The sequence below is a fragment of the Cololabis saira genome, chromosome 2 (assembly GCF_033807715.1).
Source record: "Cololabis saira isolate AMF1-May2022 chromosome 2, fColSai1.1, whole genome shotgun sequence".
Classification (NCBI taxonomy): domain Eukaryota; kingdom Metazoa; phylum Chordata; class Actinopteri; order Beloniformes; family Belonidae; genus Cololabis; species Cololabis saira.
Window position 1 is genome coordinate 52,433,274 of NC_084588.1, and position 18,583 is coordinate 52,451,856.

General features: G+C 43.2%; 1 protein-coding gene across 2 annotated transcripts in view; it reads right to left on the reverse strand.

The window, feature by feature from the left end:
- Window positions 1–719: 719 nt before the first annotated feature.
- The window catches only part of LOC133464866 (A-kinase anchor protein 13), a 164,825-nt gene continuing 146,961 nt past the window's right edge, over window positions 720–18,583 (reverse strand). For both annotated transcript variants that reach the window (XM_061747065.1, XM_061747058.1), the window contains 8 exons: window positions 17,568–17,708; window positions 15,009–15,082; window positions 13,966–14,010; window positions 12,260–12,310; window positions 11,897–12,169; window positions 8,180–8,359; window positions 5,994–6,285; window positions 720–918 (listed from right to left, as the gene is read on the reverse strand). In XM_061747065.1, the coding sequence (XP_061603049.1) occupies window positions 866–918; window positions 5,994–6,285; window positions 8,180–8,359; window positions 11,897–12,169; window positions 12,260–12,310; window positions 13,966–14,010; window positions 15,009–15,082; window positions 17,568–17,708 (1,109 nt within the window). In that variant the 3' untranslated portion in view covers window positions 720–865. The remainder of the gene's footprint in view (window positions 919–5,993; window positions 6,286–8,179; window positions 8,360–11,896; window positions 12,170–12,259; window positions 12,311–13,965; window positions 14,011–15,008; window positions 15,083–17,567; window positions 17,709–18,583) is intronic.

Genomic DNA, 18,583 nt, shown 5'->3' on the forward strand with positions numbered 1-18,583 from the left:
GGAGACTCGGCCCGGGTTCACGACCTGCCGTACTTCTTAAAACCGTCGGCTGTGCACGTCGACGGAGGGAAGGGGGCGAGGAGGAGGAGCTGGACGCCGGGACAGCAGCTGCAGCTCGCAGGGTTACATGCAATTAAAAACAAACAGCAAAGGAAATCCGTTTTGCTGGGGTGAAGACGTGAACGCCGGCGGGATAAAAACGCAGAGATCGGGGCTCGGGTTCACACTCGTGTGACCGGAGCCGTTAAAAGTTAGGCACAGAGGGAACGGGTCTCGGAGGAAACAGAGACATCCATGATTTGAATAAATTTAAACCCCATCAGGAATCAGGACTGATGGCGTCGATCCATCATCGAGGATTTCTGAACCAATCAGGCGGCGGTTCCCTCGTGGTCCGACGGCGAGGGGGCCGGGGGGGCCGGGGGGGGGCGGGGGGGGCGTGGTCACATCTGCTCCTCACACGGGTTTCCTGTCATCCCCGTCTCAGAGCTGACGCTGGGGCCGGCGCTGAAGCCACATGTTGCCGCTGAGCTGGCAGATTCCTGAAACTGGAGAGATTTGAGCGACGGGGTTTGGGACCGAGCAGGTCCAGAAGAGAGCGCGAGTGAATCCCAACAGAATCCCTACTAGAGTCTTCTTCCTCAACACTAAAAGCAGTGGTTTTTCACTTCAAAATACAAGGAAACCCCTGTCTGTAGCTTTTCCTGCAGGTGAAAGGTGAACTGGAGCTGGTGGTGAGTCCCGGTACTGCAGGCGGCTCTGCTCCGTACGTGGAGGGAAACACCGGCCCCCTGGCGGCGCGGCGGCGGCGCGGCGTTCCTCTGGGGGGGGAAGGAAGTGGAGGGTCCGACGCCGGAGCCGCCGCTCAGCAGAAGAAGATCTCTCCGTCCAGGGGGGGCTCGGAGACCTGCTGGGGGTCTGGGGGGAGAGGAGGAGAGGAAGAGAGGAGGGGGAGAGGAGGAGAGGAGGAGGAGAGGAGGAGAGGAGGAGGAGAGGAGGAGAGGAGTGAGCTTCAGCATCGTGAAAGAGGACGTGAGGTTTATGCAGCTTTTCCACTAGAACAGGGATCTTCAACTAGATTATTCAGGGGGCCACATCTGCGTGCGCGCACAAAGCGCGCAGGCGGAAAAATTTGGGGGGTTTTCAAAATGTATTTTCCACTCAAAGACGAAGATTTATGTATATATAATACATTTGTGCTCAGGAATGAGCAGGAGAATATATCGGTCTAGTTTACATATGAATTATGTATTAATTGTCTCCAGATTTAGTAATTGTGAATGTTAAATATAATATTCAGATAAAGATATATTATTTTAAATGCAAGTTCATTTTGAAACCATGCATTGTGCAAACCTCCGGCCAGAAGTGAAGTTAAATGCAACGATATATAAAACGATTTAATATTAAAAACCTTAATAACTAGGTTTGTCCTGATACTTTTTTGGCCGATACCGATGTTTTGAAAATGCCGTGATTGGGCGGCCGATCGATCGGGACAACACTACCCCCCCCCCCTTTTTTAAATATGACCAGGGGCCACATAAAAGCTCCTGGCGGGCCGCACCGTGCAGGACTGTGCAGCGCCACAGAGGCGTCTGGGGCAGCAGCGAGCTGCCTCACCTGCTGGATTCTGGGTCACAGCTCAAACTCAGCCAGCACGTCACTCTGCATCTACAAACGTGTTTATTTCCTGTCTGCTTTCACATGTCTGAGTGCTGTGATGCTGAACGTGCTGCTCAGCCGTCCCCGCCGTGTTCGTGTTGCTGCAGAGACGTTCAGACGTACGGCTCGTCTCGTGCAGCTCCGCAGGAAGCGTAGGACGGCTGCATCATTTCATTTCCTGACTAATTTAATTTCAGAGCAAATGAGCGCAGTCTCTCTGTGACCGAGCCAGGACCGGCTTTTAGAGGCCCAGACTGGTGTTGGGCTGCTCGGAGGCCGAGGTCATGTGACCAGAGCAGGGTTATAATAGTTTTGAATTTTTCATTTTAGTTTAGTTTTATTTCGTTTCGACTTTTTCTCCTTCAATTCAGTTAGTTTTAATTATTTTTTAGTGTGGGTTTGCTAGTTTTTATATTTTAAAAAATGCTTAGTTTTAGTTTAGTTTGTATTAGTTTTAGTTTTGACGTCACGGACCGTGAAGCGTTCAGGTGCCGTAGCTGCCAGTTGGAGATAAACGGCCAGAGCAGAATAAATTGATCATACCAAGAGGCTTATATTGACAGGGACGAAAACGGAGGAAATGATATCTATAATTTCAGTTCGTTTTAGTTAGTTTTCTAAACACGCAATATAGTTTCAGTTAGTTATCGTTTTTGTCTTTTAATTTTCAGTTAAGGAAATTGTTTTTTCAATTTTAGTTTTCGTTATTTTGTTCGTTTTCGTGAACGATAATAACTCTGGACCAGAGGTCATGTGACCAGAGGTCATGTGACCGGAGCTCACGGTCCCTCGTACCCGCTTTAAGTCGAGAGGAGATCCTGAGATCCTGAGATCCTGAGATCCTTCCAGGCTCTGGACTGATCTCTGGACGGATCTCCCGCCGTCTCTACGTTCTCTTTTAAGAGCAAACTTAAAACTCACCTGTGTCTCCGAGCTTTTAATCATCACTAATGAGAGCGTTGTTTTATGACCATCATGTTGATTTTATGTACTTTTCTTCTATGAGTTTTTATCTGTATTGTCTTGTTTTTATTCTATTTCTACTTTTATTGCAGTGTTTGGGTTAAGGTTAAGGTACAGATATGTGAGTGGGTGAATCAGGACGAGAACCATCTCCTCAGTGATGAGCGAAGGGAAACTGGACGCAGCAGAACTTTTGTGTCTTGTGTTATTTTCTTCTTCAGCTTTTTCTTTCATTAGCTTCACTAGGAAGACTGGATTGTGTCTTTGTTAAAGTCCCTTGAATGAGCTGAAGCGTTAACGTGTGTTAACGTGTGTTAACGTGTGTTAACGTGTGTTAACGTGTGTTAACGTGTGTTAACGTGTGTTAACGCGTGTTAACGTGTGTTAACGTGTGTTAACGTGTGTTAACGTGTGTTAACGTGTGTTAACGTGAGTTAACGTGTGTTAACGTGTGTTAACGTGTGTTAACCTGCCCTTTAGAACTGCAGCGTGTACTTTATCGTTATTACCGGAACTGGATAATAAAATACTTTTCTAATGTTTATCCTTCTAACTAAAGTGAAACATTAAAGTACGTCCATGTCAGACGATATATGGCAGAGTTTGTTGCCACAGTTGTTAATTAGCGCTGCAGCTATCGAATATTTTAGTAATCGAGTATTCTACCGAAAATTCCATCAATTAATCGGATAAAACATATTTTTGTTTAGTTAAAGAGCAATTATAAATATACATAAGATGTTAGATGTTAATTGACATCACTAAGACTAAATTATATAATCCAGTAGGTTCATGGCTGTGCATTTAAAAACCCTGAACTTACACCAGTCGACCAAATTCACTGATTCACTCAAAACACTAAGGATCTTACCAAGAAATGTTGTTATTTCTAACTTAAAAATGCCGTTACACCTGATAACACACATCACTTAAAAGGTGAGGTGTTTTTCCCACATGTTTCAATTGAATTTTCATTTGTGTCAAGCACATTTTAAGTTCTAGTTAAGTTTTAAGTTCAAGTCTTTATTTTGATATTGATTTTGAGTTTTGGCAGTGTTCAAAATAAAATTATGAGACCTGTTGTATTGGAGCACATTTTCTTTTAGTTAAAACTGTAGCGGGAACAGATGTTTAGAGGAACCTATGTATGTACCGGGTGAAGGCTGATTTATTGTTCCGCGTTACACCAACGCAGAGCCTACGCCGTACCCTACGGCGTGGGCTCTGCGTTGTTGTAACGCGGAACCATAAAACAGGCTTTAGAGGGGGAACATATAGGAGAACGGACCAGAAGAATATAGAGTGGATTAAAAATAAAAGTTAAGCACTGAGCTACACGTGTCTCCCGCCTGAGCACGGCATGTTACTAAAACCAAACAAATCCGCCACTTCTTTCTTCTTCCTTTAACGTGCGCAGCGTCAGCGCGTTGTGCCGCATTAAATGTAGTCCGGGTAAATACCTGCTTTGAGCTGCAAAATTAAACAATTCCTCGAGGCAGAGAAAATTCCTCGCATCACAAGCGGCTCGTGTGTCGTATTTATCTCCCAGATCCGGGAAGGTCGCGGTGATTTCTCTCCCTCACGTCCGGATACACAAGACCTTTAAGAGTGAACGCGGCTGAACTTTCTTCTTTTAGCGACTAAATGTGAACGTGCATCACGCTGACAAACGGCTGCACCGTCGCAGACCAAGATGAAGGATCAGAAATAAAAAAGTGATGCCTTTCTTGTTACAGTTTCTAACACTTTTTACGGAAGTAATCGACATTTTTAGGGTCAACTGAAGGAAACTTTTGTTTTAAAGGTTCGTCTATCGAGACTGAAACTCAAAAGAGGAGGGAAGCTTGAAACTTTGCTCCGTCCTTGTGGAAACAGCCGAAGGCCTGGAATATTCATCCCTGTCTTTTATCTCCCGTCATCCATTCAAGCACAAATCTTTTCAATAAAAACGAGCTGTTGTGTCTGATGTGAAACGTCCTTGACGACAAAACGCTGCGGCTGAAGCCGCTGAGTCGTTGAGACGCTGAATAAATCCCTGTCCCAAAACTCCCCCTAGCCCTCGTTTTCATCACTACCCCTAAATGTTGCTTGTTCCCGTGAGGGTAGTGGTTCCCAGTTCCTCTTTGCATCTAGGGGGAGTGGAGAAAACGAGGGCGAGTGGTTATGAATCTGTCCCTTCAGAGCAAGCGTTTTCAGATCCTCACTAGTTTGATATAGGGACAAAAAAATTTCCCAGAATGCTTTTCGTCGTCATTTGCGGACTGAATCCAAAAAAAAAAAACAAACATGGCGGACATTTCTTATTTTTTTGTGAATAAAATCAATATTTTTAGTTAGTTTCTGCATAATAGTGAAGCACCGATTGTTCGGTAACCAAAATTGTTCGGCCGAAAATGGCAAAAAAACACTCGGTGTTCGGTGGAATAAGTGGGAAAAAAAACGAACAATTAATAACGGCGTTGTAATATAAGGAAATAGACTGGCCGCTCCCGTAACAGTTGCACCACAAACATAAATCGTTGGCCAACCAAAAAGTAACCACATAAGAATTTTACCACCAGGAGGTGGAACCAAAACAACATAATGCTGGGAAATTAAAAAATTTTCAGCTTTTTATGTTCAATAAATATTTTCTACCTTGTAATTTTGTAAAAGATTTTTTTCTTTTAAAAGCATGCCTAAATCAAATGTATTTGATTTACGCAATGGTGAAAAAATTGGCAAAATAAATGAAAAACTGCTGAACCATGTTCGGTATTGTTCGGTATTCGGCCAAGTGTTTATTATTATTTTCGGTTTCGGCCACAAATTTTCATTTCGGTGCATCACTACTGCATAAAAATGCGTTTTGATTACATTTCTAGCGAGAAATATATATTTTACTTTCATAATATTCACTCAGTGAATGTACATAATCACTTTTTTGCCCATTTTTTGCGACCTCGCCAGAATAAAGGCTGATTTATGGTTCCGTGTTACACCAATGCAGAGCCTACGGCGTAGGTTACGCGGCATAAATCAGCTCCGGAGCCGGCAGGCAGGCAGAAATCACGAAATTTTCGGATCAAATTTCTTAACAGGCGTTATTTGGATAAACTGAGCCCAGGTTGGGGATCTTAACGGTTACTTTTACGCCTGAAAAAATATTAGAACTTAATAAAGTGGCATATTAACAGCGCTACAGCGGAAATTAAAACAGCTTTTGTCTCTCAGCTTCCTGATTTAGTGGTGGTGCTGAAAGTAGGAGTAGGGGGAGTATTGGAACAGACCTGGGAAGATTTTAAGTGCCCTAAAATCTGTCCCTTCTTTTTTAGGGCTAGTGAAAGAAAGTAGGGGGTGTATTGGGATTGGGCCTAACTCTTTACCTGTCGTCTGCGGGCTCCCCCCTTTGCTCTTCTTCTTCTTCTTCTCCTTCCCTTCTTTGCTCTTGTTCTTGCCCAGCTGCAGGAAGCTCTTTGAGGTCTGGTTGTTGGCTTCGCCGCCCTTCAGGTTGCTGGAGGAGGACGTGAAGGGGTTGAGGCCTTTCCCTTTGGTCTTGGAGCGCTGCGGCTGCAGCCGCGGCAGCGAGGACGAGGACGACGACGACAGCTCCAGCGGGTCCAGCTCCAGGGACTGAGAGCTGCCCAGGAACTCGTCCGACGTGGTGGACGGCGTCCTCTGAAAGTACAGGCAGTTTAGCGTTTAGACGTATTGGGGTTTATTTTTATATTCTAATAAAAGTGAGTTCGGGAAACACATGGTTCCCAGACAAGCAGCCACACTCATGCACGTCCTCAATTTAAAAGGTTTTTTACTCAATTTTAGGTAAAAAGGGGAAAATACAGAAACAATTTCATCTGATTTTGTTTCCAAAGGTATAAATATGGCACTTTTATTGGTCGTCTGACCCTGCATTCACACTGAAAGCGTCACGGGAGTCATAGGCGTCCGGTTGCCATTTATTTTCTATGAACGCGCTGCGAGAGGCGTCGAAGCAGCGATTCAATTTGAAGTTGAAAATCATCAATGATCACAGACGGGGATCTTGCCATCTTGCGGCGGCGCCATTGCTGCGGTGACAGGTGTCAATCAATTCATGATGCTGTTATTGTAACCTGACGCTCTACAGCATCATGAATAGCTGGATTGATGATGTTAGACAGTCCTCCCATAACTAATGAAGGTATCTTAAATTAATGCTGATGTTAATTCATAAATAATGATTTGTTTGAGCGATAAGCAGGAAAGAATAGAGGAATAGGGAGATAAGGGAGTGTATGATTAAACACTGTAATATAGCATACGTTACGTGTGCTGACGTTAGCAGCGCGACATTTAATCATTATGGAAAGGCTACGTGATTAAAAAAACAACAACACCTGTTTAGTTTTGTTTATTTTAGGTATCCAAGAATATTTTATTGATCGCCTGGCGTCCGATGACCAAAAAAAACGCAATTACAGGTCTCTAATTGAAGGGCAGAACTATCTCAGCTCCGGATGGGTCGGGCAAATTCTGCACCGCCATTTAGATGACAATCGTGTCATTTTGATCAGTGAGACACTCGCAGTCCATCCACTGTCACCATGATGTGGACGTAACAAGTAACGTAACATGGTAATGGACTGTCTGTTTTGCACAACGTTTTTTTCCAGATTTGTAATTTTCCACTGCTGTTTGAACAGCCAAGAACGGCACAAGTCCTCCCCGAATTCCGAGACATTTTAAACTTAAAGCACTCCACTTTTGGGGACCCTTTCATTTAAAAGCGCTGAAATACAAATACGTTAAGAGAGCCTGGCAGAAAGCCGCCGCCGCAGTAATGGCGGCCGCTCGACTTCCGGTTTTTGCTGGATTCGTGTATATTTAGATATTTGTAAACTATATGCACTTTGTTCCCTCCAGTTCTGCAGCTTTAGCCCCGCCCCCTGCAGGCGTCAACAGACTATAGTGTGAATATATCAATCAGCGCGATGAAGGCGTCAGATTTTTGATGCCTTCAGTGTGAATCCACCATGAGTCTCATGAGTCTCATGAGTGTCTGTGTCCTGCGTGGCGACCAGGACTGGAGAACATCTAAAAGTTATTTCCACTTGAAATCTTGGGAACATTGAGAAAGTTATAATGAAAAAAGACAAGGCAGCAGCAGTGGAAAAAATGACATTCATACTGACAATGAAAGAGAATATATTCGACGAAAATTGGGAAAAATGGAACGCTTACAGTATATGAGACAGTTTCTTCTCCAGACTGTGTTATTATTGTTATTCTTACATGTAATTTGTTTTCAGTATTATTTTTGTCAATAAATATGTGAGAACTCAATAAAAATTTAAGTTACAAAAAAAAAAAGTTATTTCTGGTTGATATTTCACCTGAATGTTCAATTAAAACAAGCGTTACAATGCAGTTTATTAGAGCTTAAAACTGAAGGAAAACATCTGAACTGGGAAGTGAGACTATAAAGAATCTGATGATAAAACCTGGAACCAACAAGTTCAGCTTTTATCTGAAATCCTCCCCGTCCGTCAGCTGGTTCAGGACCCGGGGGGTTCTGTTCTGTTCTGTTCACCTCGGACAGGCGGAGCTCCTCCATCTTGTCGAACTGCCGCCTCACGGCGTCCTTGTCTCTCTCCAGCTTCCTCTGGGCGTCTCTCAGCCGCTCCAGGTCCTTCTGGTACTCGTCCTTCCTGCAGTGAAGCTGCTGCTTCTCCTCGTCCAGAACCTTCTGCAGCTTCTGCACCCCATCCTCCTGCAGTTACAGTTACAGGTACAGCCGTTAGTTAGTGAGGGCGTCTCTAACCCAGTGGTTCCCAACCTTTCCCAACTCAGGGCCCACTTTTATGTCTCAAAAATGTTGGCAGCCCACCTCTGAACTTTTTAATTCTCCCTGTTTCTAGCCAGCTATCCCTCTTTATACTGCAGTTTCAGGTATCAGCATCAAACGTAAATAAGTCAAGTGCAGTCCCGCTGCAAAGTGGTCCGACCGATAACAACAAAAGTTCCTATCACTCATTTGCTTGTCACTTATCTAATACTTGAAGGAAAACAAAACAAAATAATGAAAATAATATTTAAACATTTTTAATATCATTTTAAACATAACTGAGTTTTAAAATGTAAAACATTATTCTGTATATTTTTATATAATTATATTCCCCCTCCCCACAAAAATCATACTTTTTTGGAAATGATTTGGCGGCCCACTTGCAATACCTTCACGGCCCACCAGGGGGCCGCGGCCCACAGGTTGGGAATCACTGCTCTAACCAGAGACGTTCTATAAACCGAGACAGCCCACTAAGGTTCGAGTTCCTGTATCTGTGTCACGTGACTGCCACGCCCCCTTAGGAGACAGGAAGTAGGTCCTGAGTCTATTGAGTCCTATGGGAAAAGTGAACGTGAGCACAGATTATTACCAATTCCTTCGCCCCATAGTAACCTAAGTAAATATGGGACCCATTTTTCAAAAGCCACAAACCTTCTGAACATTCTGACACCAAAATGGACATTTTCAGACCGACAGATTAGGAGAAAATGAACTTTGTTTGAGACCTGTCTCTGTCTGAGCAACACACTCTCGCCAGATTTGGCTCTCATCGTTTTCCCATCGGATAAAATGAAGTTTAAAACTAAAATAAAACTTGCTTCTTTGCTTAATAATACTGTTATTTTTATTATTTAAGTATTTTTGGAAGAAAGTTGTACTGTATCTAGTGTTGTATGTTCCAAAACGATGTGGGGAGAGGGGCGGCCACGCCCACTTAGGAGACAGGAAGTGGATACCATTCCATACCATTGCCAGTAACGGCAATGCGCTATCTTGTGTATAGAGGATCTTTGCTCTAACCCAGCAACACGCATTAAACAGCCCTCAGTCTGCTACCCACAATGCAACCCGGTTCTGTCCAGGTAGATTAATTCTGCTTTAATGCCACTATTGACTGTAAGGAAGTCGGAGACTTGGCTGGAGCAGAGAGGCCGTCAGGTCAACCACGTAAATGTCTTTAGAAAGAGGATCTCGCTCCCACTTCTGGCGTGTACATTGTTTTCACTTAAAAAAAAAAAAAACTATTTATGTTACGCATAGGATAAAAAGTTGAACTCAGATTTCTAGGAAGTATTTTCGTTATTTTAATAGCGGGGCTCTTTCCAGCGGCGCTTGTGTAAAGCGGCGCTGCGGCTGCGTCACGTGATCGCGCTGGACCAATAACAGCGGCCCCTGATGTAAAAAACCTAGGTGTAGTTAAGTAAGTAGATCAAATCCATTTCACTGACAGGGCCGTGATTGTTATTAATTTAATTTCAATCCAGATATGCTGAAATAGCCCCAAATAAATATACTTTACATGTGTTAAACATAATGGTTTTATATTAACTTGAGGTTAGGTATATTACTTATCATGTCGTGACATTAATGGGATAGTGTTGCATAGAGATGTCTAAGGAGAAAGATACACACAATGATAAAAACATTATGGGCACTTTTTATTATTTCACCTTAGTTTATAATTCATCTTCATTGTGGCATCATATAACACTGTTTTTAGTCATTTTTGTGCACTTTTCGGCTCATTATATTGTAATTTTCTACATCAAACGAAAAGGTGGGTGACCTGACGGCCTAAGAGCAGATCATGTGGCGTTGCTTCAGATGTCTTTTTAAATAAACATTCAATTTAAGGAACATCAGATTTACTCAAGTATTTCCATTTTCTGTTACTTTAAGCCTCATATTTTAAGTGTTTCCTCCACAACATTTATTTGGTATCTCGTCACTGCTCGCCTTGAGGATTTCATCGACCCGTCAGTCAATCACTGAAATAGTGTGAGATAAGAAGGAACTTCAAAACCCGCTCATTTTCTTTACTGGATGTGATGTTTCATTGGAAAAACTGATAAAGTCAGCGAGGTCACGACCCGGCTTTTTTCCTCCGTGAATTGTAGCAAATGAAAAACTTTATAATAAGAATCCTGGTATCAGGCGGTTTGATACGATTCCTGAGCCTCTTTTAGTACAAAATAATATCACGTTATCTAAAGCCTTTCCTTGTCGGGCTCTGGGATGAAACACGGATTCTGTTTTGGTCATTCAACAGATTGCTGTGTGGATGGATGGTAAAGCAGCAACTTGTTCTGTACTACTTTGAAAATAGTCTTATTGCTGTTGCTGCGGTGAGAGCTGCCTCTTGCTTTTCCTCTCCACATCAGGACCACAGATCGCACCGTTGTTCCCAAACTGATTGCTAAATGATGCATTTAGACAAAATGGTAAATAGTTCCAAAAACGTCTCATGCTGTGCATCCGACGCTCCTCAATTTGTAACTTTTGTTTTCTGAAATGACCCTTTGAACAGACTAAAATAATGAGGGTTTACTGCAAGGGTCTGCAACCTGCGGCTCTTAATCCTCATCGTAGCGGCTCCCAAACATAAATAAATGATATTTCTGAATTCATTCATTTAGTCATATTATTAGTTTATTTTGTTGGGCAGTTATCTTGGAGTTTGAGTTGATGCCATCTAATTTTAAAAGAACTATTTTTAATTTCTATATTTATTTTTAAAGCTGCTAAGCTGCACTTAATTTTTTTTATTTATATCAATGTGGGGCCATTTTTATTTTATTTTTACACAAATATAGACTGAAATAGGCCTACAGTTCACAGTTTAATTTATTTCAAAGTACGCCTACAAATGCACACTGCACTTCCGTTGTTATATTTAGTGGTCTATCTATCTATGATTCACTATTGTTTTCTTGACGGATTAATATTTTTAAATTACTTTTTCTAAAGATATATAAATGTTTGTTTGTTGTTTTTTGTGGTCTGAGGTTGTATTTACTTGACTCTAAAACTAAACTAAACAGAGCACAAACAATAAGTAAATGTGTGTTTGGTAGGTCATTTCTTTGTTGTAGCCAGGCGCTACATTGCTGCTAAAATAATACATTTTAAAATAACTTAAAATCTCTGTTATTTCTTGCGGCTCCCGACAATTTCTTTTTTTTAGAACAAAATGGCTCTTTTGATAATAAAGGTTGCAGACGCCTGGTTTACTGCAACATATGATTCCCTGTTGCAGATATTATTGACATGAATCAACACTAATGTTTTTAAAGTCGTGAATACCTGGGATTATTAAGGATCTCCCATGATTCCCTGCAGGAAACTGTGTGATTGTAATCTATCAGGTAGGAAACCTCCGCGCTGCTGGCAGTTATTCAGAGACGTGAATGTGCCGGGGAGCTGACGGGGAACTGAGCTGCGGTTCATGATGCCGGTTACCTGCATCTGCAGCAGCGTCTCTCTCTGCGTGAGCTGCTGTTCCCTGAGCGTCCACTCCCTCTCCCTCTTCTTCTTCTCGTCGGCGTGAGCCGCCTGCTGCCTCTGCAGCGCCGCCAGCTCCTGCCGCTGCTTCTCCAGGCTGCGCTGCTTCTCCTGCTCGACCAGGGAGCTGGGCCGCGACGCCTGCCGCGACAGGGACGAGCAGGAGGACGAGCGCTCGCTCAGGACCTGCCGCTGCTCCACGATGTAGCTGTCCTGCTGCACCACCACCGCCTGCACCGGACAGTAAATACACATTACACCAGATACAGAAACATGTGCAGCACATGATGCCCGGTGCGTCGGCGGGGTGGCCTACTGTACCTGCAGCGTGCTGAGCAGGAGGTGCAGGTTGGAGACGCTGTGGAGAACCTGCTGTTGACGGAGGAGAAGAAAGAAAGAGTCACATCCAAACATCTCACTTTCATCTTCACACCGGAGATGGGAGATAAAATATTTAATTTGCATATTGCATGTTATAACTGATCATTTGCTGTACAACAGCAGTAATTTAGTTGATATACTAACTTTTATTTTACAGTGGACTTCCTAGTCTATCGACAAATGCGTAAGTCGTCAACAGCTGTTCTGGCCCTCTCAGAGCTGCCGGACGTGGCTGAAGGGAATAAGCTCGGTGACCAACTTTAACGTTGGGGGAGCAAAACCGCAAGCTGGATGCGATTCTTGAACAGAATCGCAGGCTAGCGGCGGTCTTTGAGCTCGTTGGCAAGATGGAGAAAACCTTGGAGAAGTTGGAAGCTCAGCTTGGCGGGAATTGATCACAAATTCGTCTGTTCGGAGTCGCCATTGAGGAATCAGAGACTTAACGGCAGACGGAAAATTACTGAGGCTGCCTGTTTTATTTTCAATACAATTGTTGATTCTATGATCTGACCTTGACAGAGCAGCTTGGCCCGCTGCTCCAGTCACAATCTCCCTGGTGGAATGAAAACAAGGGACTCTGCCCCCACTAGCCCTCCCCTCTCCCAGGAACATCTGTGGACCTGTTTCAGAACTGTACCGGGCCGTCTGATAACATCAAGGACAATGTCTGAGGAGTAGCTCTGGGGTGAAATTCACACACACACACACACACACACACACACACACACACACACACACACACACACACACACACACACACACACACACACACACACACACACACACACACACACACACACACACACACACACACACACACACACACACACACACACACAACCACCCCCCCCCCCCTGATACTAAGCTGCTTTTATTGGGCATCTATGTAGCAGCGTAATACTTTGAATTACCCTCGGGATTAAAAAAGTATCTATCTATCTATCTGATTCTTTCTATCCATCCATCCATCTATCTATCCATCCATCATCCATCTAAATACATTAACTTGAATCTCTAGCCTCGTCCTCGTCTCCACGGCGACAGAACCACCGGGACACTGATTGTTTACCAGAAACACCAAACTGATCCGTGTAAAACAGCTTTAAGAAGCTGCACATCTGGACCGGAGAGTCGTGACGTCGCACAGAAACGCTCAACTCAGCCTGGATCCCAACCGGAGGACGGAGAAACCACGGAGGAGCCGCCGCTCCCGTTCTCTGGAAGATTGAGAAGCTTCACATCCCAGTTCCAGAGAAGCTGCAGCTCTGGCTGGTTCTGCAGCTCTGCAGCTCCGGCGTGGTTCTGCAGCTCTGCAGCTCCGGCGTGTTCTGCGTGCTTCTGCATTAAACATTCACTAGCTGCTCTCTTCAATATTCATGTGACATTGACGTGAACTTTACTTTCCCGTCTTGGTGGGAACTTCTCCCACTAACAGTCTGCTGTTCCTGCCGTCTGCCTGCTGGGAGTTTGACTCATTTTGTTTTTAATCTCTCCATAAAGTGTTTGGAGCAACAGGCGCAGCTGACTCTCCGGTCGCAGCGCGGGCTCAGCTGATGCTGCTGCAGACGGCCGTGTTGACGCTGAGTTTTGGCCGTTGCCATGCCGACCGGGACTTTAAGTGGATTAGAGACAGGAAGTGGAGTTACCTCACTGTTCCTCTTGAGCAGCTGCAGCAGGTTGGCGTTTCCTCCCTGTAACACAGACACGAGCACATTCTGAGCAGCGTTCACCCGCTCGTGCACCCGCGTGTGCACCGAAACAACTGCTGCGCCCACATAATTAGAGCCGCACATGGGGCTGCGCTGCGAGCTCCGACTGCGGCTGTGATCACGCACGACCGCTAACAGCAGCAACGCAGCAGCAACGCAGCAGCAACGCAGCAGCAACGCAGCAGCAACGCAGCAGCAACGCAGCAGCAACGCAGCAGCAACGCAGCAGCAACGCAGCAGCCCTGCAGCTGCACGCGGCTCCGTGCAGCTGCAGGGCTGCAAGGGGTTAATAGCAGTGTGTAAATGTAACTCGATTTTTAGGAATTAATATGAGAATCAATTTAGAATCGGAAAATCTATTTATTCAACACAGGCCTAGTCATCAGCATTGCTGATGCTGGAGGACACACAGAGTCGCCAACCGTCCCGTGAAAAACGTCTCGTATTCATAGACTAAAGTAGCGTCCCGTATTGAGCTCAAAAGGGACGAACTTTGTCCCGTTTTACTGCGAGAGTCAGAAAAGAGTCATAAAATGCCAATGAAGTTTTCTACAGACTTTCCATTTGCACTTTTGTTATTACAGAATGGATGATCTGCTTTCTTTCTATTGTTTAATATTAATTTATACAATTTTAAGTTAAGGACGACAGGTTTCTGTGTAAGAAAGATACTTATTTTATTCAGTTCATTTTGTTATTTTGTATTAAAGTGAATTGCTGGATAATAATTTGTTTTCCATGTGTTCATGGTATTCAAAAATATGCATCTAATTCAATTCAGGTTCGAGTCAAATAGTCAAAAATCGTTTAATTCACAAAAAAAGGGGCTAAAAAATCACCACGCCAGGAAGGTGAATGCTCCCTGCTGACGAGCTGTCCCTGATTTATTTTTCAGGGAGTTGCCAACCCTCCCCACACATGCACCCGGCCCTGGTTGAAAGAGGAATCTTGTGAGTACATGAAGACGCTGAGATACAAACCTTCTTCAGAACGCTGTCAGACTCCGTCCTGCGCAAATCTCCCGCCGCGTCCTCGCTCTCATCTCGGTCTCCGCCTGAAGGAGAGGAAGAAAGAAAGGAGAAGTGAAGACGAGAACGGTGCTCATCCCGAAACAACGTCTCTGACATGAAATGCATCGTTTAGTGTGGAGAGTCCGATGATGGAGGTCATCGCGTCTGAGACACGCAACACCGGCCGGGTCGATAAACGGCCAGAAACCTCAGGCTGCTCCTCGTCCACCCACCGGGAGGAAAATCAATTGTGTTTTCGCTGAATTACTACTTCTTTTTTTTTACTTTTTCACCTCGTCATCAACCCTTCACAGGCCAGGCCATATTTGGTCTCTTCAGTGGAACTACAGTCAAAAACAGGATGTTAATAGATGTAATACTCTCAAATAACCCTCTAGTTTATTCTCTGCTCTACAGGACTGTCTCAGAAAATTAGAATATTGTGATGAAGTTCTTTATTTTCTGTAATGCAATTAAAAAAACTAAAATGTCATCCATTCTGGATTCATTACAAATCAACTGAAATATTGAAAGCCTTTTATTATTTTAATATTGCTGATCATGGTTTACAGTTTAAGATTAAGATTCCCAGAATATTCAAAATTTTTGAGATAGGATATTTGAGTTTTTTTAAGCTGTATGACATTTTTGTTTTTTGTAATTAAATATAGACAATTTATGCAGTTAGAACTGAAAACTTTAATGTTTTCATACGTTTAAACATATTTAAAAGCAAAAACATGGCAGTAGTTATTCTTGTGTCCAACAAAACATTCCTTTTTTTGGGCTTAAACAAAGAAATACCAAAAGTTGTAATGTAATGATGAAAATAAAATCAATCTTTAGACATACGAATCGATTTTTCGAATTTTTGTTTTTGTAATTGCATTACAGAAAATCACAATATTCTAATTTTCTGAGACAGTCCTGTATAAACGGTAAAGGATCATTGAAAAATAATGAAATAACCACTTCATCATTTAATAAGACTCTTCTTCAATTAGTTAAAATAGTCGCAAGGATGAAAAATACTTCTGCTCTAGATTCAGTAGTAATGTGAACCTTTGTGAGTAATATACGTTAGCAGCTCAGACTCACTGATTATTGAAGCGTGAGCTTCAGTAATCCCGATCAGACTGATGTCATCGCCGCTGACTCACCGGTTATAAAACCAGCCGATCTCAGAGGCCAACGCTCGGAGATCATTAATTCAGCACTTAATGGAAAAACAGATAGTCTTTTCTTCACTCCGAGTTAAATATACATTTTAAATGATCTTCGGCTCAGCTTCTTTCTGCATTCTTTTATTTATACAGCATTATAATTTCCTCTCCGTCCCCTCCCTCCCCCGGTCATGCATATTCCTTCACAACTGCTTAATGACGACGTTAACGGCTCTCTGATCCCAGATCTTCATACATCCCAACATCCCGCCCACCTGTTGCATCGCCCTCACCGTGCAGTGTTCATGTTTGTTATGTTTGCCTAGAATCTTAAATAAAGTATGGTTTACAAAAGCACCGGAGCAGTTTCTGCACCGCTGCATCTGAGGATCTTTACAGCTAAATATCTGCGTCTGTATCCGCCTGCAGCCGTGGTTGGGACTGGGAGGCTTCAGGCCCGGCTCCCTCAGGAGTCTCCGCTGGTCCGTGGACTTCACGGACATCCGTTTTTTGTTTTGAAATTACAAAATAAAAATAGAGAAATAATCCAAAATAATCAGTTTCCCATCTTTTGTTTTGATAAAAAAAAAAACGGAAAACGGATCGTTATCCATTATCCGTTATCCGATTTCATTGATGTGTTTGAAAATCGAAATTGGGAATTAAAACAGCGAGTGGAAAACTCTTTTCTCTATTTCCTGTTATATATATGTACACATTTCCTTTTTTTTTTTACCAAAAAGGTATAGGCTGAAGCCTCATGGCTAATTTTGCCTATCCTTTTCAACAAAAGGCCGACTACAGAAAGGGAAAAAAGATACTAATAAGAAGAAAATGAAACGAACGAACAAAACAAAGAAAAGAAAATGAACAAAGAAGAGAAGAAAATAAATGTGGTCACTCACGATTGAGGACAGCTGCAGGAGGAAAGTTGCATAATTTAGACAGTTTAATATGAAGATAATTTATATTAGTGTTCTATATTTATCTATTATTTTAGATTTATACATTTTTTTTTATTTGTAAATTGAGCTACTTTTTTTTAGTTCCTCATCCAGGCGGTTCCAGTTTCACCTTCAACACTGATACACCTCAACATTTTTTTTGTTCTTTTCTGCTCAAAAATGCCATAGCCCCTTAGGTTGTGCCTGCTCTCCCTCACCTGGAACAACTGGAACAAGGTCTGGAATGGAAGCGAGCCAAGATCCTAACCCTAACCTCTCCTAGATCTCGGCTCGCTTGTTTTGTCCCACATCCGAGTGTGATTGCTGTGTTCACATAAACCAAACGAACCGATCTTTAGGGGGAAACGCTCCCCGTTTCAGAACAACTGCTCCAAACGGGACCGGTGTGAAAGCATCCTTACTTTTTACTGCTGTGCATCTGTCGAAGCCTCCGAAGGTCTCGGCCCGGCGCGGCAGACACACCGGCCCGGCTCCTGCGGCCTCGTGGACGCCGGCCATGGCTCCGCCCAGGCTGCCGTTCACCAGCGCCTGCAGCGTCTCCACTGCACCGAGACAGAAACACAGAGCAATGTTAGTGTGCAGGTCAGTAAGTGAATTATCCCAGATAACTGCGTTATAACTCCAGCTCTGCCTGGAACCTGGCGCTGCCTCCTGTTGCTAAGCAACCACGGCCAACCTGTTGGATACACGCCGCCTTCTTTTGCTAAAAGTTTAAACATATTTGCGAGCAGGGAAGCATATTAGCTCTGAAAAGAAGCGTTGATATCAGAGATCAGCGTCTAGTGAATCCCCCACTAAAGATGAACGGAGAGGAATAACATATGAAATAATATATGAAATATACGTAATGGAAAAGATCGAGAATGAGACATTTTACCAGAACCAGACTGAGAACATAAAAACTATTACAGGTCTGTCTCAGAAAATTAGAATATTGTGATAAAGTCCTTTATTTTCTGTAATGCAATTAAAAAAACAAAAATGTCATACATTCTGGATTCATTACAAATCAACTGAAATATTGCAAGCCTTTTATTATTTTAATATTGCTGATTATGGCTTACAGTTTAAGATTAAGATTCCCAGAATATTCAAATTTTTTGAGATAGGATATTTGAGTTTTCTTTAGCTGTAAGCCATGATCAGCAATATTAAAATAATAAAACTCTTGCAATATTTCAATTGATTTGTAGTGAATCCAGAATGTATGACATTTTTTGAGACAGTCCTGTAAACTTGCTTGCGTCGTTGTGCTTGAACCACTTCTGAATATCCATCGTTACTTTGTGTTAACGGAACAGCAGAGAGCAGCGTCTTGCTGGTGCAGGAAACTGCTGCACGCATGAGTGACGGACACTGGCTGATTTATGGTTCCGCGTTGCACCAACGCAGAGCGTACGGCGTAGGATACGCGGGG